At 36.7% G+C, this 24,997-nt stretch overlaps 1 protein-coding gene across 4 annotated transcripts in view; it reads left to right on the forward strand.

Moving 5' to 3' along the window:
• Window positions 1-24,997, forward strand: part of SORBS2 (sorbin and SH3 domain containing 2) — a 209,404-nt gene that overhangs the window by 115,250 nt on the left and 69,157 nt on the right. For 3 of the 4 annotated variants that reach the window (XM_082608349.1, XM_082608346.1, XM_082608347.1), the window contains exons 4-7: window positions 3,426-3,518; window positions 8,171-8,197; window positions 8,439-8,563; window positions 23,509-23,647. In XM_082608349.1, the coding sequence (XP_082464475.1) occupies window positions 3,426-3,518; window positions 8,171-8,197; window positions 8,439-8,563; window positions 23,509-23,647 (384 nt within the window). The remainder of the gene's footprint in view (window positions 1-3,425; window positions 3,519-8,170; window positions 8,198-8,438; window positions 8,564-23,508; window positions 23,648-24,997) is intronic. The other variant, XM_082608348.1, reaches the window with a different exon arrangement.

A 24,997-nucleotide genomic window follows, 5' to 3' on the forward strand; every position in this document is an offset into this window, starting at 1 on the left:
ATAACTTCCCAATATCCTTCATTTTGTGGAGTCTGATTTTCCTATTTATTATAACCCTATTATGACAGAGGTATAATATGTGATTATACTAAATATGCCATATTCATTACAATGCATTTAGTAATTAACCTTTCTATTCATAGAATTCAGTCCATAATAACAAAGTAGGCAAATAGAAATTTGTAAATTTGTTTAGTTCTCTAGGGTACTTGAGCCAAGTTACTGTTACAGCAGCATGAATACAACCCTCTAAACATCCTCTCATTAAAAGGAATAAGCTGGGCTTTATATGGAATGCTAATTTGCATAGATATTTTGATTATATGAGTGAATTTATACATCTATATATGCATGTAAAATATGATATTCAAACATACGCATACATAATTAATTAGAAGTGACTGGAACCCTTTGTTTAAAATGTTAAAATACTATAATGTTGCTCTAAAAACATACCACTTTTGAAAATATATATAAATAATACTGTAGGAAGTTGAAAAAAGCATTGTCACTGTATCTCAAAATGAAGTAGAAATTAGTTCCTAAATATCCAATAAATAAAATGGGTCTTCATTATTTAAATACCTATCAATCATTAAAGGGATATATTACTATTTAAGTGTTCAATGTTCCATCACTAATGTTTTAAAAAAAAGATTCTTTTAAAGCAGCTCTTTGTTTTTAGTCAAATACATAATAAACAAGCCAAGGGAATTGTGATACATTTTTCATACTGAAGTATCTAAATAATGTATAAAAATATACAAAACAGCATGTTTTGTATATTGTACTCTTGGAATTTTCGATCCACTATTTTCTAAGGAAAATCTTAGCTATGGAGGAAAGAGAGTAAGACATCAAATGATTCACTGTATGTGGTTTACTCCTGTGAGTGTTTTCCAACAGTAGAAACAGCTACTAAGAGTCTTGCCGCTGCCTGGAAGAATGTGCAGGTCATTAATGAGTGTGAAGGTAACGGTGGCATTAGGATTCTTTGGGATGACCTAAGTATGTAAGACAGCACCCTCATTTTGTGATCTTAAAGATATCTTCAATAAATAGCAGAAAGTATCGACACAATAAGTAGAAACAGAATAGAATAGTTTCTCTGTTCCAGCGATTTCACAAATGCCTCAACTTTTCAAATTAAGCTCTTTATTAACCTGTTAATAAAGACTCATTCTCCAGTCATTTTATCTAGTTCTTAGAGTTACCTAGAATACAAAAATTATTTAACCCAGAGGCTCCCACACTTTCTTGGTTTACGGTGCCAAGATAGTTCAGTAATTTTCCACCACACTCTGAAGCCAAAAGAAGTACCTAACAGTTGTATTTATTAAGTAGTTAGGTGCAAACAACTTAGTAAGTACTCATGTTCTATCAACTTGGAAGCAATCTGAAAAAATAATATACTTCAACTGAAAAGTAATCACTTTATCTCATTCTTTATAACCACAGTTACTTGTTATTGGGATGTCTGTGCGTATTGGATGCTACAAAACTTCTCAGACTTGGAATTAGATTGTACGTCACCACTCCCATTTACTGGTCCAGGTTACTTTCACAGGGCACTTGCTTTCCATCACAGCAATCACCAAAAACCCAGCTTTACAAAGATGTGACATCATTTACAGGAAGATAACACGACCTCTCATGTTGAAACTGGGAACTACTTCAGGACAGTGGTGTATGCAGTCTGTCTGATAGATATCGCTGTGTTTTCCTCAAAAATGTGAACTGTGTCCCCAAACCCTTGTGAATCCACTGAGGTGGGTGCTCAACACAGAGTTTTGGAAACCAAAGGTTTAACCAGTGACCTTGGGTCTCCTCATTCTGAAATTTTCCCTTTGCATCTCTGCTTGTTTTCAGATGTTCAAAATTAAAAGAACTAGAAAATTAAATCTCTTAGAGAGCTTTCCATTTACACTTTCAACACCCTGGACTACTTAACCCTTTTAGACATTGATAGCTGCTATATACTGCACATTCAATTATATTACCTCCATTTTATCAGAAACACTCATCCCTCGTAGCTATTTTCAGTTTGCAGAGATTGCTAAAATCCTATCGGTGCCTCTCCTGAAGATACATTTTGTTGTATGTTTCTACCATTTATGTCTTTCTGTATTTGGTCTTTGATTTGTTTGATTTACTTTCGTATGCTGTTTCAAGTCATTTTTCTGTTTTAATTATTATCTGCATTACGAAATTGTTATTTTAAGCATATATCAATATTTAAGAAATTATATTTTGACATGAGAATGATTCTATCAATTTTTAGGTCTGCTGACCTTACTACTTGTGATTTTACCAACAATTAGTCCAAATCATACCTTCAAGCACTCTTAAATTCTCTCACATCCAATAAACAAAGTGGATACACTCCTTAAGAAATAAAGAAAAATAATATATAAGACTAGCATGCAGCAATATATAATAATTATGTTTAATATTGGTGGTTAAAGAATTTATCTTCTTGTTACAACTTTCAAAAAGAATTAAGTTTAAGTTCTTTTGGTTGCAGGGGAATGAGCAAAACTATTTATTGCACATTCCAAATAAAAAGGAATGTGGGAATGGAATTGGAATCTGTCCGTAAATAGAACACTAACCTTCCAATTTTAGAAGTCTTGTTATGTTAAACTTCTCAAATCATATTAAAATACCTGATGAATTTTCACTTATTTTGCTTCATGTTGTGATTTGCATAAGTGAAAATATATAGATCATATACATATTTTTCAAAAGTACGAAAACTAATTTTTAAAAACATGGTCATTTCAGTACTGTATATATCAACATTGTTTTTTATTTCAATTAGGCAAATTATTCCCATAACTAATAATAATCATGGGAAGACACAGTATTGCCATAACACCATTTGTTTTTCTTTATGAATCTTATGTATCAAATATATTATACCTATAACAGCTAACAACTTTTACTTCAAGAGGTTCTTCAAGCTGTTTGCAGGAATCATAATAGCTAGAATACAGTAAAACCTATATGATGGATACAAAAGTATGTTATACCATAGTTCTTAATCCTGAAATACAGGTTATTCATAACTCTAAAAGCTAGTTACACTGCTTGTAAATTTAATAGTTGAATTTAAAACAAAGTTGGTATAAACAAAGTTGAATTCTATAGCTGTGTTATTTAAAGAAAACCCATAAAATGTTAAGTATAAAATCTGATTTTTTATTAAATCATTGGTATCTATTTCTAAGACAGACCCCTGGCTTTTTCTTCTGTTTTGTTTTGTTTTAGTTTGGGGTGGGTGTAAATTCTGCAGATGTATTCCATGGTTACTAGTTCTGACCATCTTTCTCATGGATGTCTGCCACCTTTCACTGAAAATGCATGATATTGCATGTGCTTTATCCTTTGCTGTGGCCTCTGCTATATCATTTTTTTGCTTCCAGATAGCGGTGGGTGTGCTCGCAAACGTGCTGCCATGTCTGTTACATTAACATCTGTGAAGAGAGTTCAAAGTTCTCCAAACCTATTGGCTGCAGGTATAATATCACTAACTCACAGAATGTCATACTTGAATGCCTTTCTCTGACCTTTCTTTCTTTCCAGAATTACCCTGTTTGGATGATGAAAGTGGCTGTAAATACCTTTCTAATGCCCCACAAGTTCTTATTTTTCTTGTCTCAAGAATAGCTCCTATCCCTTATGACTGTTTTGCTCTAAAAATAAAAAAGCCAAAGGAAACTGATATCTTGTAGAAAACATTTTAAAAATCTAATTAAAAACAACAGTCACTTGCCAAAAATGTGTTAAGTAAATGCAAGTGTTAATAACCCTTGAAGTTTTTGTATCGCATGAACTAAAGGAACATAATATTTAATTAAGATAACTCACAGGTGCTTTTGTTGTTTTTTACCTAAAAATTGTTGGGGGGTGGGGACACAGAGGGTCAGGAAGTGGGATTTGCCGGAAACTGAATCTTTATTAATTTGCTTCTATACCAGAGGTTGCAAATATAATGATAGAATATTAGTTTTGAAAGAGACTTTAAACCTTCCTTTAATCCAATAAGCAGAGAACCTTCTAATATATATTTTTAAACACCTTGGTCCAATTAAGACTAACATGCACCCACAAGTATAAATATACTCTAGAAAGTAACTGGGGGTGTGATATTTCAGCATCCACTAAAGTGAGTCTCTTTATAATAAATAATCTCTCATGACTTCTACCCCGGCCTCTCTAGACCCTGAAATACACCCATATGTTTTGGTGACTGGTTAGTTGGTTGGCTGGTTTGATTGTTGGTTGGTTAGTTGAGGGTTCCTTGTTTTTTTTTTTTTTTATAATATTCATGGCTTTTGGAGCAGAAGTGGGAAAGGGATGAAGAGTGTTTAAATAGTTCTAATTCTCACAGTGCATATTAGTGTCTTTTACACACACACACATTTAGTTGTTAATTAAATAGTCAGGATGTCCTTAGCTTTAAAGCCACTTGATCCTAAACTACCCAGCTTCGTCGAGGAAAAAACAAGCTTCCATGTGGAGAATTCCACTCCTGCCCACCACCTCCAATCCATAAATAGATTTCAATGTCTAAGTTTAAATCCGAAGCCAGGTGGCTCCATAATATATTACATTTTTTAAAACAATGTAAATTGCATTGCAATGTATGCAGTATGATCTCATTTTGGTTTGAAAAAAATTCTCTTTATATATGTATTTGTACATGTTTGTTCATGTGTATGTGAGCATGAAAAATGTTAGGAAAACTACAAATATGTTTACATTGGACACCTGAGGGAAATGAGAATGAAGAGAAATAAGAAAGTAAATAAAATAAAGTCCAGGGACATCAGGTAGTTGGAATGTGTATACCATGAATATCACTGACATTTCAACCAAGTAAAATTCTAGCCCAAGCTACTCAGATGTGGACCATTAAGGCACATGCTAGGGAACATGGCAATGCTTCAAAAATGCCATACTGTTGTTATTTATAAAAGTAACCACAGAAAGAATACTATTAGGTTGAACTAGAGACTGCCATTTTGGAGAGTCAAAGCTAGAAGATTAGTAATTTCATATCATTCAACTTAACATAATATATTTAATGCTTCAGAATCAAAATATTCGAAAATGTTAAATACTTTGGGAATATAAAATAATCTTCAGTAATAAAAGTTAGTAGTCGCTCTGGACCATTTTAAATTTCGTATCACTCCTATTATATCAAATAGGAGTAAGAATTCTAGAGAATGAGGTCCCCTCAATTTTGGATTTAATTGTTACATTAAAAATAGATCTCTTTTGTATTAATTAGACATGTAAGGTATGAGCCCCTTCTCAAAGAAGTTTTAATTACATTTTGAAGAAAGAAATCAGCCTCTTTGTATGCCCACTCACATTATATGGTAGCCTTCATAATAAGAACTTATTTGACAGTCTTTTTGTGAATCAAAGGAAGATTAATAAATATTTATTGCTTTAAATATTGTTAACATAGAACAGCCTTTAGGTAGAGGCTGTTAGACTACCTCCACAAAAGATTCTAACCTTCCCAATCTCTCCTCCCAGATCAGAGAGTCAATATGAGCTGCTAGTCATCAACTATTTGTCCACTAAATCAGTCTATCCTTCTCTTTTGCTGTTACAAGAAGTAGAGTCCCAGTGGACAATTCATGTATTGGAATCATAAAGTTGGAAAGGACCTATAAGGACGTCAAGTCCAATGCCCGACACCAAGCCAGGAATGCCTTGACAACTTCTCTGACAGGTGTTCCCTACCTTCTGCCAGGACACAGGGAGTGCTCATTGTAAGAGTGAAAAGCAGTTATAGTTCTTAGTTCTCAAAGACCCTATTGATTTTCACATGCAGAACAGCCAGGGAACAATAAATCTGTCCCATTTCCTCATTCTTAAATTTTCAAAGAAGCAATGACTACCCACTAAAGAATACTAGAAATTAAGGGCTCTGATCCCTAGAATTCTAGTTCTGTTTTTTTCACAAGTGAATGGTCATGAATAATATTCATGATATCGATCAAAACCATTTTCTCCATGCATTTTCCAAGTCATTTATTGGCCCAACCCTTAAAAAAAAACTTTATTCTCTTTACTTGACATGGATCTAGGATTTTAATCATTAATGTAAGCTTCATTAAAATATGGTTTTGTCCTGAAGTTTTGATCCATGGCCATTTTTATCCTTTCTCCTTTCTCAAAATTCTACACACTTGTGTCTACAGTGTAAAGCAGGGCTTTTCCGTAGAGCTCACCATTATTAATATCTCATATTTCCTGTAGCATAGGTACAGTTTCATTTGGAGATACTTGGGCCTGGTAAGAGGGGAAAGGGATAGACCCTAGTTGAGCCTAGAGTGACTATCCTCTGATTCTTGCACCTAATGTTTATCCCAATGAAGGTTCCATAACCTCCAATATGGTGACCAGTAAGAAGAAACAAAACTGGCCCTCTACAAACTGTCAGTTACAGGAAGTTTATTTCAAGTGTCCTTCAAGTCTGCTCAATATACCCTCCTCTTCCTCACCAAGTCTACACCTCTCACACCTCCAAGCATCTGGCTTCTATCACATCTATCCCCAGCACGTACCCTTGTTTATAAGCTCAGTTTAATCAAACCAAGAGTAAAATTAACTCCCTATTCTCAAGCAAATAATTACACTATAAGTAATAATAATTATTATTAATGCTGCTTCTCTTTTCATTGCCACTTCCCCGAATCCCAAAACTTGTTCCTTGTCCACAAACAGTATGTGGCACCCAGGTGGTTATTAAATCGCTCTCCTTGGGTGCCCCAAAGCAGACCTCTGATCACTCTGTATTGCTACACTGTGTTTGCTTTCTTTATAGAGCATCCTCATCATCAATTAAGTGCTTGAGAATTTCAATCATTTCTGCTTCCATCAAATTCTAGAAGTAAAGTCTAATAAATATTTCATGTATAACTTTTCAAAGTTATTTTTACTTCATGGTACCCATTTTATTACTCTGATTTTGAGTTCATTGGAGATAAGTCCATACTAAACTAGCAACTATCATAAAGAATGAAGATTTATTAGTCTCCTCTAACTCACCTAAAGCTGGAGTCATTCTAATGTACTCTGTACCAATTCACACTTATTTTTCTTCTTTTGATTTGGAAAGAATCTATTATAAATATTTTATCTAAAAATCAAAGTCTTGTATTTCTCAACTAATGTTTATCATTCCAAATTTATGTATTTAGATTTCAAAATAACTATTCCTTAAGCATTAGAAAGAAAACAGAGAGTCCTTTTTACACACAACTTTCATGTTCTATTAGGCATTGAAATAACAGCAATTAATAATGGTTTCAGGGAACATGCAGAAGGAATCTAGGACCTGGACAGAAAGTTAGGCTGAATGACCCCTAAGATCCTTTCCAAAATTAAGGCTTTATGATTCTAGGTGAAGTTGGCCATGTGTTATAATAGAGCCAAGCAACATAAATTAATTACATAAAATTGTTCATAAGTTATAGGAGATAATTGAATGCATAATTCCAATAAAACTGAGAGTAAATATGTCATTGCGCCACTTCCCAACTGCATTATCAAAAGCAATTTATTAGTACTGAAATGCTTACTGCAAGACAATGGAATATCTTGTAACAGCTCTTTTAGAATTGAATATAAAATGACTCAAATGGCAATAAGAAGAAAATTCAAAGTCTAGAGAATAATTTGAAAATATCACATAATATGGTAGGGTATTTACACTTTCTTAAGGTAAAAAACCCTGCAAACTACAAAAAATCGATGGCATTGAAAGCTAAGGATCTGGTGGTTTGATTCACTGCTGGGAGAAGCATTCATTGTTTACAAACCATTTGATCCTTTAATTTGATATTTAGAAATTCATCCAGCTTAAGCAATAATAAGATAAAATTGAATGGCTGCAATATTACTGAGGGAAAAATCAGTGTTTGATATATGTGTTAATTATATATTATAGATTTTTAATGAATTACATTCTAATTGGAGTAAAAATAAATGCACAAACTTCCATTAGTTTATTTGATGTACCCAGAGTTTTAGAACTGAGATAATGTTTGCCAAAAAATACATGTAGCTCTTGGCCAAATGATCTTTACGTGACTGTTCGTTTCTTTTACCGGAGTATTAATTTCAACATTTCCTTTTCTTTTAGGGCGTGATTCTCAGTCACCAGACTCAGGTACAAAAAAAACTGTTCTGAATAACCACTACATTTGTTGTGAGTTTTTTTAAAAATATATTTATAGCCACATTATTAATCCTACCGTAAACTTAAACTGCATATACATTTATGCATATTAAACTTTTAAGAAAGAAAGAAGAAAACTTCCATTTTGGAAATAAAAAATAAATTCTATTTAAAAAATGTTAAAAGTGAATGTAGCTATTTTTGTATCCGATTTGCTTTCCCTTAATAAAAGCTTGGAGATGTTACAATGATCGAAATCAAGAGACACTGACTGGAGATGCTACATATTCCTCTCTTGCAGCAAAAGGTTTTAGAAGCGTTCGACCAAATCTACAAGAAAAAAAATCACCAGCTCAGGTAATCTTGCACACTGTTGTCTACTGTGTTATTTTAAAGCACAGCTATTAGGCCACTGCTCTAGAGCCTCTTTTCTAGTAACATGCATACCTTGATATGTTTCATTTTTGATATGGTTTTGCTTTTGTATTCATATTGACTTGTATTTACAACATGGAAGACAAGTCTTAAGTTCAAAACAGGTGTCTGAATATTTTTTCTCATTCAGCTGATAAAAGCAGGTCAGTTTCTGACATAATTTTTAGGATATTTTCTAATTCTTAAAAAAATGTCAGCTGATGATTTGGATTTCAAAGTTATGAGGTCAGCAATATATTATTTACTCAATAAATATGAGTTATACAACTGCTCATTATATTAACTAAAGAAACTCTGTGTTGGAGATATTAGTAAAATTGTGTTACAGGCATGAAAAGTGTTACCAAAACAATGTGAGTAAATACTATATATATATATATATATATATATATATATATATATATATATACACACACACACCTCAAGGTCTAAAAATATGCCAAGAGAACATATGTTCACTTTTAACCTAATTTCCCAGAATGTAGATGGAGACAAACTTTATAATGTATTCTCTATAAAACTATATTCCTCCAGAGGGCAACTATTGATAATAAATTAAAACATATTCTAAACAAAAGAAAAATGATCATTCAATCTGGCCATCAAAATGTATAGCATAATAAGAAGGTATCACGTTGCTTTACTTTCTTTAAGGGTAGAGTTAACACTGGTTTAATGATTAACTTTGACTTTCTCTCTGTTTTCCCTTCAACATTATTTCTTTCTCCGGATGTTTTGGTAATCCAGGCACCCCTTCCACCACCCAGAAAAGAGAGCTTTTGTAGCTCCTTGATAACCAGTCACACAAAGGGTGACATTTTAGACCAATTAGTAACTAACACACAAATTCCCTCCTGTACAGAGTTCTTTACTAACAAAACACCTCTTCAAGGAACTATGTATTCTAATGATGAGTCCAGCCAGACAGTTGTATATTCTGAAGAATCTAACACAACTGTGTCGTATACACAAAAAATCACTAATCCACTACCACCACCTTCCAGCACAGGTCCCCCACCAAAAGCTGACATGAGTACCCCATTTCTACAAGAGGACTACATGCAAGATTCTCAGACTCGGAGAATCTCTACATTGAAACTAATCCATAACCAGGATCCAGGAAGTAGCATCCCCTTTAATCCTCCACAGTTTTCCAAATCTGTTGAAGTACCATCATTTCACAAAAGGCCTTGCTCACCACCCCCTAACCCACTGCCTGAGATACACACAGCATCTCTTTCCATTCAGATAGCTCCCCTTTCAGGACACGATCCTGAAAGCCACAAACAGCCACCTGAGCTTTCTCCAGAGACTGCAAAGATACCTCTTCAGCCAGAGAGACAAAAACCTGCAGTTGCTGCGGCCTCTCAGTCCTCAGACTGCCAAGTGGTACCTTACACTTTCCAATCTCTTCTTAGAGCATTCTGTAGAGACCCTAACTCCTTTGGTTTGGGCTTCTTATATAATCCAATGCTTTGTTAGTTTGCAATCAGGAAAGGAGAAAGAAACCATCTTCCTATTTAAAACCCTACTAAATTCATCGACAAGTTTCTAGGTATTTTTTAATTAAAAAATATCTACAGGGCCTCCCTGGTGGCGCAGTGGTTGAGAGTCCGCCTGCCGATGCAGGGGATACGGGTTCGTGCCCCGGTCTGGGAGGATCCCATATGCCGCGGAGCGGCTGGGCCCATGAGCCATGGCCGCTGGGCCTGCGCATCCGGGGCCTGTGCTCCGCAACGGGAGAGGCCACAACAGTGAGAGGCCCGCATACCGCAAAAAGAAAAAAAAAAAAAAAAAAATCTACATAAAAAAATATATATCTACAGATCTTTTATCCAGAAATAATGTTTTAACAGTTTCTTCCTTCTAGGTATTTATTAGAAATCATTGATGATTGGTTATCACTTAAGACTGCAAAGTACTTTTAAGTTTTAAAGAAATATTTTTCATGCCAGACCTTTGAGTACCTAGATCGTACTTTATTTACATGTGTAAAATCTCTTAAAATAATTGTCCATTATAATTCACTTTGGCAAGAAACATTCATCTTAATTCCACCAGAGTTTATTTTCTTGTAGTTCAATATACATTTTCATTGAAACTTGATCAATTTCTACCTTTTTAAGTTTACAGTTTCAGAAAGTATATTAATCAATCTTTAGTACTCAGACTATTAAGAAGTAAATCTTTATTTGCTTATACGTAAAATTCTCCCATAGTGTCATTCTGCTGATATTTATTAATCTAGTTAGAAAAGAAATGTGTTTGTCTTCTTGGCTTTTCCACAAAATGATGTAATGTTAAGAGCATAAGCTTTAATGATAAACTGTAGATTTCAATCCAAGCTCTATCACTGGCTATGTGATGAGGCAACCATCCTAACTACTCTGTGAGTCTGAACAAAGAAATGAGAATATTAATTAATCCTTAATTCTTAGGTTGTGATAAGAGTAGGGAGATAGTAGAGGTGAATTACTTAGGACAGAGCAAGCCCTGCGTAAACGGTAGCCATTTATAAAGATACACTAGAAACTGCAGCAGTAGTGGGAGTCTAGAAAACACTCACACCTGAGTAAATAATTTGTATAATACTACTTCCTGTAGCTGTGCTATTAAAGATAATTCAAGACATATCCTTGAAGGGATATATTTTTAAGCCTTATAGAAAATCTTCAACAGGCATCTGATTGACACGAAAATCCTCTCCCCCACCCCGCCACACCCACAGAGCAGAAACCTTAAGCTTAGATGATTAAAAAGACAAGTGGGTATTTCTATACCTCTGCTAAAACATTTCCTTCATCAGCTGATCATGATATGCAACATTCATTCATTAGAGTAAATTCTTTGAATAAAGGTAGTATTTTCTAAAAGCCCTTATGAAATAATAACAATAGCAGCTAACAAATACTAAGAGTTCACTATATGCAGATGCTGTTCCAACTTATTCACATTTATTAATAACTTCCACAATCCCATGAGGTAGGGAGCAAAGTCAAGCTGAGACACCACAGACAGGGCTGGGCTAGTGTCAGACAGCAGACTAACTTGTGCCCCAGGACGTGTCCCTGGAAGAAGGTGTAGGAGCAATCAGAGCAAATGCTACCACGTTCACAGCTCAGTTCACTCATCTGACATAGTTTGGTTCTTCTAAATCATTTTATTATGTTTGGAAACTTAAGTTGATAACTCTCTTCCCTATGGCTTTGTCACCGTCCAGGCTGACCGGAGACGGATGGTTTCCTTATACAGTCCTCAGGGGATCAGCATGAGCCACAAGTGAAGATCTGAGATGCTGTCACTTTTATTCATTCAACAAATATTTACTGGGCATGCGTCGTCTGTTCTGGTCACAGAGCTGCATCTGAAACCACTGACGATTAAAGTCTTGTCGGGGGTAGAGGGGACAAATATTAATAAAAACTTAGATAAGCAGACGACTACATACATTAGAAGGAGATTATGTAAATAAACTAAGCAGCACTGCGCAGGGATGTGGGGAGCAGAGAACATGTTAAATAGGATCGTCAGAGGGTCTTCACGCAGTAGATAGAACAGCTTTGAAGGGGGAAGAACATTCCAGGCAGAGGGAATATCTAGTGTAAAGGCTTTAAGGCTGAAGCACTCTGGGGCTGCTCAAGGACCAGCAAGGGAGTCATAGGTGTGAGGCGTAGGTAAGAGGAAGTCAAGTCAGAGGTAACAGAGGCCAGAGGCCAGATGCTCCTAGAAGCCATTGCAAGGATTTCAACTTTTACTCCCAATATAAATGGGAGTCATTGGGGGATTTTAAGGCTGTGGCTGTCATCATTTGACTTATATTCTAACAGAATCATTCTGGCAGCTCAGTGGAGAACAAACTATAGTAGGGCAAGAAGAGTCGGCAGGCCAGGTAGGTAGGCGGCTATGGCAACAACTTAAGTGAAAAATGGCGGTGGCTCCGAGCAGGGTGGAAACAGTGGAGGTGGTGAGAAATCGAATTCTGAATGTATTTTGAAAGTAGAGTAAATAGGGCTTCCTGATAGATTGCATGTTGGAGGTAAGGGAGAGAGAGGAGTCAAGACTGACTTCAAAGTTTTGCATCTTTGCAACGGGGAAAAATGGAATTTGCCACCCTTTGTCCACTGAGGCTGGATAACCGTGAGTAGAGCAGGTCTGTGGAAAGATCAGAGGTCCCATTTGGGACATGGTGAGTTTGAGGTGTCTATGAGACATCCACATGGAGAGGTCCACTATGTAGTTGGATACATGAGTCTGGAGTTCAGGTGAAAGGTCCAGGTTAGAGATCTAAGCCATCGGCTTCTAGATGGTTTTGCAGCCATGAGACTGAATGAGATGACCAGAGCATGACTACGGAGAAAAGAGGAGGCCCAAGGACTGAGCCCAAGGGCATCCCAACAGTAAGAGGAGGTATCAGCTAAGGAGATTCAAGGGAGGAGGAAATCCAGGAAAGTGAGGAAAGTATATCGAGGAGAGGTGGTTAACTGCATAAATGCTGCTGACAGTACATGTGTACGATGAGGTCTGCTAACCTACCACTGACCTAGAAGTGGGGAGGGGAACTTTCTTGTGAGTTTAAGAGAGACTGGGAGGAGAACAATTGGACAATCAGCTCCTTAAGGGGTTATTAATGTAAGATCTTTCATCTAGTTATTCCCCTTCCCTGAGCCTCACTTCCTTCATCTATAAAATGGGGATAATAATAGCATTCATCTCACACTATTGCTGTGGGGTTTGAATAACACACTGCCTGCTACATAATTATCCCTCACTATGGAGTAACTGTTGTTATTTTAAAATAATATCCTTTTTCCAAACTATGCATCTGACTGGGAAAAGGAAATATATTATTTTCAATAGTACATTTTTTGAATGGGTGGATAAAAGTTTGTTTCATCCAACCAACAGTAGGTTCCGAGATTACAGTGTATAGTCTTTTTTTTTTTTTTTTTTTTTTTTTTTTTGCGGTACGCGGGCCTCTCACTGCTGCGGCCTCTCCCGCTGCGGAGCACAGGCTCCGGATGCGCAGGCTCAGCAGCCATGGCCCACGGGCCCAGCCGCTCCGCGGCATGTGGGATCTTCCCAGACCGGGGCACGAACCCGTGTCCCCTGCATCGGCAGGCAGACTCTCAACCACTGCGCCACCAGGGAAGCCCCAGTGTATAGTCTTTTATAACACTTTCTCAAAAGGTGGCATAAAACTGTTGCAGTTCTGAGTTTTTTAAATTGTGTCAGAATATTTAACATGAGATCTACCCACTTAGCACATTTTAAAGTGTACAATAGAGTCCTGTTAACTATGGGCGTGATGTTGTACAACAGATCTCTAGAATGTAATCACGTCATCTTCTTGCGTAACTGAAACTCCACCTGTGAACAGCAACTCCCATCTCCCCATCTCCCGCACCCATGGCAACCACCTTTCCACTCTCTGCTTCTATGAGCTTGACTATTTTAGAGCCCTCATATATGTGGAATCATGCAGTATTTCTTCTTCTGTGACTGGCTTATTTCACTTAGGATAATGCCTTCAAAGTTCATCCGTGTTGTCTCATATAACAGGACTTCCTTCTTTTTCTAAGGCTGAATAATCTTCCATTGTCTGTATATACCACATATTCTTTATCCATTCAGCCACTGATCGGTGTCTAGACATGTTTGCACATCTTGCCTATTGTGATACACTTTACTTTTGTCTCATTTTCCACCTAATGGCCTTTCATGGTGGTGACCTTTTCGTTTTAAATACTTACATTCCACATTCTTGCAAGAAGTCTCAGTAAATGCCAAGAGCTGTCAGCTACACATCATGAATTAGCCAAATATATGCCCTATTATAAAGAATTATCCTCCCAAGAAATTAGCAGTCCCAAGAAACAAAAATGCTCTACACTGAGAGGTGAAAAGGAAACTTTAGTGTTCTGGAAGTTTCATTTACATACTTTTGCTGTTTTCATTAAAGTCTGACCATTAGTGTAAGAAGAAAACTGCAGCCTACCATTAGGAATTTTAATTCTCTCTGTATCTGATAATACAACATATTGTTTTATAAGTTGTGTATGTTTTAATTTACCTCCTACAAATTAATAGAGAGAGAGAACACAAAATGAGGTATGTTGCCCTCTGTCACTGTGTGAACAGACATCCTGTTGCTAAAAATGTCACATTGTTCTCAGTGTCAGATAAGTGAATGTCTAAACCAGAAGCTTTGAAAGACAGCAAAATCTACACCCTAGACATTTTCTCTGGCATTTGTTAGTGTTGTGCCCTTTGCTTCAGGAGGATAAACTTGGCCCTTCTATTATGAAATAATGTCATCAAGCATTTGCCAAAGCCTCATTTTCACACTCCTCCGGCACATATGCTGGGGACTCAGAGGGGACTTTGTCTCAGTGTCATGCAGACAAAGGAGAAAACTCGTCTCTTTTGCTCCATGGGATCAAGATGTAGAAGTTTTAAGGAAGGCTGAATCATGAATAAATGTCAGCAGTGTGGGATGATAGAAAAGGTGTAGAATACAGAGTATGCTTTCTGGACCAACCCCATCAACACCAGCTCTAATCACTCATGTGTTCTATTAGGATGGCCAGCCAATATCTCATGACTTCTTTTTTATGGGTTTGTTATGAGATCAATTGATCAGGTCTATGGCAAATCCTCCACCTGACGTGTGTGTGTGTGTGTGTGTGTGTGTGTGTGTGTGTGTGTGTTTGAATGACTGAACAGTAGAGAATATTTGGGATTCCAGCCTGAATTTAGAAATCACCTAGGAGCCCCTCTATAACACCTCCAAATAGAAGCGCAGCCTGCCTCTTCTTGAATACACGTAGGTATGGAGAGCTCAGTTAGTGTAGGAACAGCTAGTCAGGGCTTGGGCAATTCTCAGATCTAAGTATTAGAAAGTATTTCTCATATTGAGGCACTCCGCCTTCCTTAACTTCTGTACTTCATCAACAGGAAGCAAAAGAGATGAAGTTTCTCCCTTTTCATATTACTCTTCTCTCTACCCTGCTCTTTGCTTTGGGCAAAGCATTCCTATGCCTTCCAAGCATTTTACTTTTTAAAAAATGGCTCTCATTTATTAAGAGCTATTACAGCACACAAAATGCTGGACTAGCACTTTACATATATTTTTTCACTTAATTTTCACAGGCTTTAGGAGTTGGGTTTTATTAATGTCTGCATTTTTACACATGAGGAAACTGAGGCCAAGGGAAGGTAGACAGCTTGCCACGTCCGTCTGACTCCAGACCCACAGCTCAACCAGGAGGTTCAAGTGCCTTTAGTTTCTGATATAATCTGACACTTGAACCCCATGTCTGGCAATGTTCTTAAGATGTGACACCTTCTCGGAGTCAAAATCATATTCTTGATCTGAGTAGCACAGTGGAAATATCCACTCCCCTGATCCAGACAACACACTCCATCAATGTGCCCAAATCTGTGTGACCATCTTAGATCACTTGTCACTCAGGTTGTGGGTAGGGACTATAACGCTAAGACCTCTGGTAAAAAGGGTTTTTATTCTGAGGCCACAGGGCAGTTTTGTGTCATCAAATGCAGGCAGTAAAGCCAGGTCCTAGGGGGCCTGGGGAATGACCAGTTAGCTACTCTCTTTGTCCATCTTAGAGGCCACCCAGTTTCTGTCTCACTTCCCTGCAAGTTGGCCACATTCTCTTAGCTTCTGCCCTCTCATCTCTCCAAGTTGCCTGTGGATTTCCATGACATTCCCTGGCTCTGATTATGTGTGAACTTGCATCTGGGACTGTGGGGTACACGATTACCTGACTGGGGCATTCAGTATCATTTAATTCAAATGCCCTGGAAAGAGTCAGTGCCTCGTTGACCCAGTTTAAGTTCAGTTATTCCCCCTCCTAAACAATAAAATGGGCTTGCCTGGTACAAACACAGCAGCCAGGGACTTCCTCCTCATCCCCTCAGGAGGGCTGTGAGAGAGGGGGGTGATTATCACAGAAGGAAGGAGATGGGGTGGTATGTAAAAGCGAACTTTTTTTTTCAGAGAAAGTCTTAAATTGGTTCTTTTAAAGTTACCATGGAAATTGTAAATCTTAACAGTGATATGGATAATTATAGAATAAAACTCATTTTAATTAGCCCATCACAAGCCTTCAGCAATTTTCATTATTTTGTCATTTGTTTTCAACTGTCAACTTCAATTATCCTGGTAGTAGTTTAAAGCCAATATAAGGTATGATATCCTTAGGTCTGTAGAAATTTTAGGACCTTTATCTAATGGGTGAAGAGAAAAAAATAATGAAAATACCATTATGACACCTAATAAGATACAAATAATTTCTTAATATAAAGATTGATTTTTGTATAACTCTCCCCTAGATATTTTTTTCAAGTAAATTACTATCAGCTCTATTGAAAAGTAGAGAACAAAACCTGTCACATCCTTTCACTTGATATTTAAGACATATTTCATACGTTTCTTGAGAAATGAGGCCTAGAAGTTCAACCACTAAAGACATTCAAGAGGGAAGTGTTAAGATCCCAGACTACAGTGCCATGGCAAGCCAATTAGAGTCTGAGACAGAAAGAAAAATATTTCCCCCATATACGTATGTTTTTATGTATGTATGTCATTTTTTTCTAGGACATTTCAGCAGTTTAAAAAATATTGAAAAGTTGAAAAGTAAGCGTATCAAAAATGAACATTATTTTAAGTTTAAATATTTTATTTTGACCAAAACAGAATTTATTACAATTTTAACTTCATCTTAAATTGGTTAAAAATTGTTTAAGATCATCGTTGGCCAAGGGAAATTTGTCAGGCATGGCTATTATCTCAACTGAAAATGAGATCAGGAAAAAACAGATTTTGAAAATATTATTATTTTATTATAATATTATTGCTTCCATTAAAATCCAGGCTACAAATTTTTCCTTCTTCCTCAGTCTTCAATATGACCTGGCATGGCACTGTTCATTATTTAAATTTTTGATATTTTCCTCAGTTTGGATTTTTTTTGTATTGACTTTGATTTTTTTTTCATAAGATTGCATTAAAATAGTGTTTATCTCCATGACTTAGTTTTTGTCACTCCGTTAAATTTTGCACCCAAGATAAGTGCCTTGCTCACCTCACCCTCAGCCTGGCCCTGCCAGACTCAGCTCCCTTTCTCTGTACCCCAAGCTCCACTCCAAGCCCATATCCAACTATTCCCCTTCCACCTCCAGATTCTACATTTACTGAGCCAAAAAACAGACGGCCTAAGGGTTTATAACTATAGATATTCTTTGTTTGGTTGCCACTGAGTTAATTTTTAATTTGGCTGCCTTGGGGCAACATGGCCTTTGCCTTCTACCAGTTTCCATCATTCCCTCTTTTTTTTTTTTTTTAACATCTTTATTGGAGTATAATTGCTTTACAGTGGTGGGTTAGTTTCTGCTTTATAACAAAGTGAATCAGCTATACATATACATATATCCCCATATCCCCTCCCTCTTGGGTCTCCCTCCCACCCTCCCTATCCCACCCCTCTAGGTGGTCACAAAGCACCGAGCTGATCTCCCTGTGCTATGCGGCTGCTTCCCACTAGCTATCTATTTTACATTTGGTAGTGTATATATGTCCATGCCACTCTCTCACTTTGTCACAGCTTACCCTTCCCCCTCCCTGTATCGGGACAGCAATAAAGATGCAGACGTAGAGATTGGACCATCATTCCCTCTTATCTAACCCCTAGCCTGATTTGCACATTCTGGATACATTCCTGGCCCAGGGTCAGCACCTGAGTTTGCAATGCCCACATATGAGTATAAAAGTATCACATTTAAAATGTGTGTCTTTAAACAACAACAACAAAAGCTCACTAGATAAGAATAGAATAGAAAAATCTGTCTTTTTATCCAGGGTTGGAGTTTCTTAACCTGTTAGATTAAAAATGTGTTTTCAAGTATCCACGAACCCCTAAAGTTGATGCAAATTTCATGCATACATGAATTTGTGCATTTTTCCTAAGAGAAGGATCAATAGCTCTCAGATTTTTAACGTATCTGTGGCCAAGAGACCTTTTTATATATTGGATTTTTTAAAACTCTCTAATTAAAATTCTGAGGACAAAAATTAATTACAACTTTTTATGAGATCAACAGCCTGCATGACATCAACTGTTAGGAAGATGATGGCTGGCCAAGAATCACTTAAATCTTTACTAGGCAAGATTTTTAAGTTTATACAGTTTTCTTTAACACATTCCCCATCCTTGTATTAATATCCTATAATACTTTGGCTATCTATGCTACAACTGGCCCCATACTGAACACTCAAAAAAACCTTTATTTTGGAGGTGGGGGTGAGGAGTAAGAAAAAAAATTTGCTTCAGAGTTTCATTCACTCATGTTGAGTGAATTCACTTATCATCATATTTGCCCTGTGTGGTCAGCTATCATGAAGGTGAAAATGGATAGCTATGACATCTTTAATGGGCCATCCACTCTCTTCCTTTTACAGACCACCCCTCCGCCATGTTTAGCCTTGGAGGTATTAAACCTTTTCTTTCTCCTTCAGTTTCTTTCTCCTTTACCTAAGATTTTAAGCCAACAGTAGTTCTAACCAGCTAGGGCATACTCTAACATCATCAGTGGCTGTTTTTGTTTTTGTTTTTTTTCATTTCATTTTCACACAAAGGTACCACTATTTGCACTGCTAGGATATTTTAAAGTTCAATTCCTTTAGTATTTTATCGTGAAATTAACATAGAGATTCAATGAGTGGAAAGGAAACAAAATTCCCTTTCCATTTAGTTGTTTTTAATTTGATCAGTCTCTAGATCTGAAAATCAGAAAAACATGAGGCAAACTGATTTATATTTGGGGGACATTTTCCAACAAGGAGGCAGTGGGGAGAAATCCGCTATCAGATTTTTCTGGTGAAGGGAAAACTAATTCTGCCAACCAATGAATGGCTTGATATTAATTTGTTGTCACAAGTACAAAAACCAAAACTTTGGAGAAAAAAAAAATTCCATTATACCAACACTCTTAAGCCCTCACCCAAAACTAAAGCTGTGTGAAAACTGGTCTTATTTCCAAAAAACATTTACTGGATTCCTTTTCTGCATGTTTTCATGCTTTTCCTCTACTGTGTGGTTGGCACCTAATTCTTCTGAATATATTTCTTAGAGTGCTTGCAAATAAAGCCGATGCTTTGCCTTCTCTGCCACATTGCAAAAAGAGATGTTTTTATTAATTGGATCATTTATATCTCTTCTCATTATTTTTTCCTCAAACCCAGCTTGGAAACCAGAACTTAACTGCCAATGTGCTGGAGGTAAATGCTTCACAAACACACAGACAAACCCTACCAGAAGCCTCTTCTTCATGCCCTCCTTCTGTGGTACCTTTTAACCCAACCACTTTTTCACCAGATAGTGGCTCCAGCCCAGCATCACTTACCCTGCTACAACCTGCTGATTTGGGGCCTTCACACCTGCAAAGACCCCCGATGTTTTTGCATTGTTTTTATAAACCCCTTCTTCTTGCTCCTGCCTGCCTTATCCACAGCAACGCCACAGGCTCTCTCACTACAGACCTCCCAGGGCGAGCACCCCTCCTGCTCCTCCAGGGAGTACTCCCCAGCCACCCCAGATGAGCTGCAGATAGCTGACTCTGACAAACTGACTGTTCTGAAACACCTTCCCCAACCTTGGGTCAGCAGTCTGCCATGACAGATGGCATCACTTTAACCACCCCTGCTATCATGCATGTAATTATTCTTCTTTCCTATGCTCCATCATTTTTAAACAGATCTCCAAAGACCGAAAGGACCAATTTCTTGTCTGCCATCTGATTTTGCAGCCAAGCATTTTTATTTGCATACATGTTGATTCCATCTAAACCGATTCTGTACAGTCTGTTATGGAAATACATTACATTCATCCTCATAAACCTATTTTGGGCTAAAAAGGTCAATTATATTCTCTTCATTCATTTTAGAGTCACTTATGTTTACACTGTGTTGCTCTAGCTAATGAGTTGTACAGTGATTTGCCTTAATAAGAAGTTTTCTCAGAAATTTAGATAGGTATACATATAATATGATGATGATTAATAGAGAAAGTCTAAAATTTTAATACAGTATTAAACCCTGGTAGATAACAGTTTACTTCAGAGATTTATATGAATGTGCCCTGTGTGAACTGTTCACATCTCCTTATTTGTCACATACATGATTACTCACTGTATGATGTTAATTCTTCTTGCTCCCCTTTCATTAACAGCTACATCTTTTGAACCCACCTATCCAACAGGAGTGAAAGATGTAAATAACCTTAATCTACATGGCAGAAACTTAGCCCTAGGATTTTGTTGGAATTATTTTCCCAAGACACCCCAGTATAGAAATTTATGAATATTTATTGTTTTATATATCAATAATTTGTCTTCCATTTAGAGCAATAAATAAATATTTCCCATACATATTTATTTCATCTAAATATATCTACTTGACAAGCAGTCCCTAATAAATGATTTATAAATGCCTAAAGTGTTTCAAAATTTTATGGCGCAGATTTTCTATTGCATATAAAGTATAGATAATAGCTTCAATTTGAAAGGCACATAACTTTAGGCAAAATAAAGGGTATTTTTTTCTAAAACTGATTTCATAATGAAGTTCTAAATATGCATTGTCATAGAGAAAATTTTAGCTGTGCTACATAATTTTTATGTTGCATCAAGGTCATAAATCTGTGAATTTCTTGCCTGAAGAAATATTATAAACTATATGTTTTTCAAGACATTGCAATTACAGAAGACAAAAGATACTTTTTAGTATCTTTACTAAATACTTAATAATACTTTAGATGGGTTTCAGTATTCATTCAACAGCTGGGTATAAAACTTCCCCCTGAAATGTTACATTCAGAGACTAGCTACGGAAGGAACCTCCTTTTCCACGGCTAATACCTCCCCTGCCACTAGTACCTGGAGCGCAACAGGCATGAGCCTCTCCATGTTCTACTATGCTTTCAATGGTTCTTTACTTTTAAAACTCTAAGGAATGCCTTTACCCAAAAATACAAAGCAGTGATAGTGTATTTATTTATGTATGGGCCTATTTAATTTACTGTTTCTAAGACTCTTCAGGAGCCTGAGAAGCATACATATAGCTTTGTGGAGCCAACTGTAACTGAACTTAGTTTCAAGTAACAGTTTAAATTGCACGTACCTTCTCCATGAGATGGTTTTCCTAATAATTATTTCACTATAACAATCAAGTATTTTCTAAAATTCTAGTAGTATTATTTCATTAGTAAAATCCTAATTGATTTAGCATGATGAAAGACTAAATCTATTTGCAGCTTTTATTTTGTTTAACCCATAACCAATGTTATTGGAACCATCAAAATAGGAGGCAGGGCAACTTTCCTAAGTTTAGTTACATAGTAACATGATAGTTTTTAATAAGAAGAATTCTCCTGCCTTTAACATTAATTATAACAATAATATTTAAATTATATTTACAAAGATCAACAAAACTGGATTTGGGCAAGGAGGCAAAAACAGTCTCGAATAATTCATCAAAGATATATAAGCACTCTGAAGCATCTGGGTAGATCAGTGCATCACACTGATCTGAATGGCCAGTGCTCTAAGGTAGATGACCCTCAAGAGCAGTAGTTCACCATTAAGCACAATCATTGTAATGATACGCTTACTGACTTTAGGACAGATGTGGTATGGCTATAAAGTAATGAAACTAGATTAATTCTACATTATTTGAAAACATCTGCTTTAAAGTGAAAAGTCATGGAAATGTTCAATTAATTGACTACCTATGTTTCAGGCCTATACGACAGAAGTTTAATTTGTTTTCAAATAAGCAGATAAAGGTCACAAATTATGGTTCTTTATCTATGTGCATATGTGTGTTTTGTGTGTATTCAGCTGTAAGGTATTTCAACTAAATGCTCTTACTAATGTTTTATCTTATTTGCATGCATTATACAATCTCCACAATGCTCAGTGCTATGTTGTGGACAGACAGGCATGCTTAATAGTGAGCTCAACTTCTCTAACTGAGCTGATTCAATTCAATTAGAATATGTATCTATTGAATATCTACTATCCTATTAGCACCAGGTTGCATGTTATACAGAAAAATATGTTTAAAAAGCATATATACGACCATCTTCAACAAGAATCTTGAAATACCACTGGGGCTATGAAAATACTCAAATATAAAGCAATCAAAACAATAAATTATTAAGGAACCAAAAAGAGGCCCATAACGTGCTAAATGAAACATGAGTAGGAAGAAGCCGGGGGGTTAACACCATTTTCTGATGCTTTGCCAGGTATTTGATTCTTCCAGGATAGATTGCTTCATGACATATATAAATCCAAACAATTGTCCACCTTATGTCAGTCACCTTGCCCTGGAAACCTTGATTCGCTACAGGATATATATCCCTGATTAAGCCTGAGAACCGATCACTTTCCTCTTTTCAAAGAATGTTCTTTTAAAATCCTACACCCAGAGCAGTGTGATTTAAGTCACGACATTAGAGCAGATTCACCCTCCACGTTTATTTTATACTGGCTCCTCTGGTATCTTTGGACATCACTGTTGGCAGAGCAATATGCCCACTGGTCAGCTGCTTCCATTCTCCTAATCACCTCCTGTGCCCTCTGACATACAAAGAGAGTGATTTTCAGAGTAAAGGAAGATAGAGAAGACACTGAAAAAAGACGTCCCATGCCCTTCTCGACATCAGTTAGTAAATAAATAGTTGACAGCTGATTACTGTCATGTGAATGGAAGCCATTATTGTCATCTAAAGGAGTGATGTTTACAGGGGACCGTGCGCTTTAACAGGATGTCTCTGCACTTTTCTCAGAGCCAGATAACAGTGAATGGAAACTCTGGAGGCACCGTGAGTCCACTGAGTTACTATCAAAGGCCGTTTTCCCCTTCCGCCTACTCGCTACCAGGCTCACTCAATTCAAGCATTATCATGCAGCATGGCCGGTCACTTGGTAAGTCATCTGACAGTCACGATTTTCATGACAATTTCAATATAACAGGTACAAACCAAATGAGAAAAATATAAAGCATCCAAGTAATTTTTGGAAAAGGAAGCAGAAACATTCAATACTCCACTATTTAATGAGCCTCTCCTAGGGGAGGAATCAAAGGCAGAGGATTTAACACTGGAGAAAATAGGGACCCGGCTATTCCAAGACGATGACTGCATCTATATCTGAGTCTGGAGAAGGCTATTAGATATTTGGGATGATGGGACAGAAAGAAGAAGATGGCCAGTTGGGGAGAGGAGTGTGCATATATACCAGGAGAACATTCATGTAGTGAATTTCCATGGGTGGCAAATACCATCCATGTTCGAGACAGTCCTTTCTTTTTGTGGAAAAGCTTTCATTGTAGAAAATTATTTTGATATATATAAAGAAGAACTATTTAACAGTTAAAACAGTTTAACAAGGGGATAGGCTGCCTCCCAAAGTAGTAAACTACTATTCAAACTGAGACCAGAAGACCACCAGTCAGGGATGTGAGTTCCTTTAAATAATGATGCAGAATTTTATAGAAAGATAGTTCTTAATCCTTTGGGAATTAAGAACTAAATGAAAGATAGAGCTCTTTTCCTCCCCAAGAAAAATGAACATTAGAGCATTCATATAAATTTTTAAACATATGATTTCATGGGGCTCATGAACTCTTTAAAGCTTCCTGGAAAAGAAGCTGTGCTATATAATGTTAGAAATATTTTTATGCAGCAAAATATATTAGGACAATTTAGAAAATAACGTAATAAATATTTCTTAGTTTTTAAAAATGTAAAAAAACCCAAACAAACAAACATTGAAAAACAACCCAAATCGAACCATCATCTGAATTCAAGCTGAGAAAGGTTCTATGTTGAGCAACTAGAAGGATTGCAGGGCAGCAAGAAACAGGGAAGACGGCGCAGGACCACGTGACCACAACATACCTCTCAGAAAAGCAAACCGATCCTCTGGCCACCACCAACCAGCAGAGAGAAAGAAACTAGAACACAGGGCTTTAACTCCCATGTCCTCGTTGACAGCAGACAGTGCCTTCTCTTCCCCGACACTGTGTATGGAAAGAAGATGAGGCTATTAGTTTACCCAGGAACACCCAGCCTATGGATTGTGGAACTCAACTTCTATAGCCAACAAAGCCTCTCTAACTATAAGACTTACATGTAGCCATGAGACTCAAAGAAAAGTCTAAATATACTTGCACCTTCTCTAAGGCTGCTCCTGGGATCATCTGTGAATCTTATAATGATGTCCTTTTACAGTATAAGAGAGTAGAACGGCTTTGTGCCAAAATACTGCCCTTAT

Source organism: Mesoplodon mirus (assembly GCF_964341445.2).
Source record: "Mesoplodon mirus genome assembly, chromosome: 20".
NCBI classification, from domain to species: Eukaryota; Metazoa; Chordata; class Mammalia; order Artiodactyla; family Ziphiidae; genus Mesoplodon; species Mesoplodon mirus.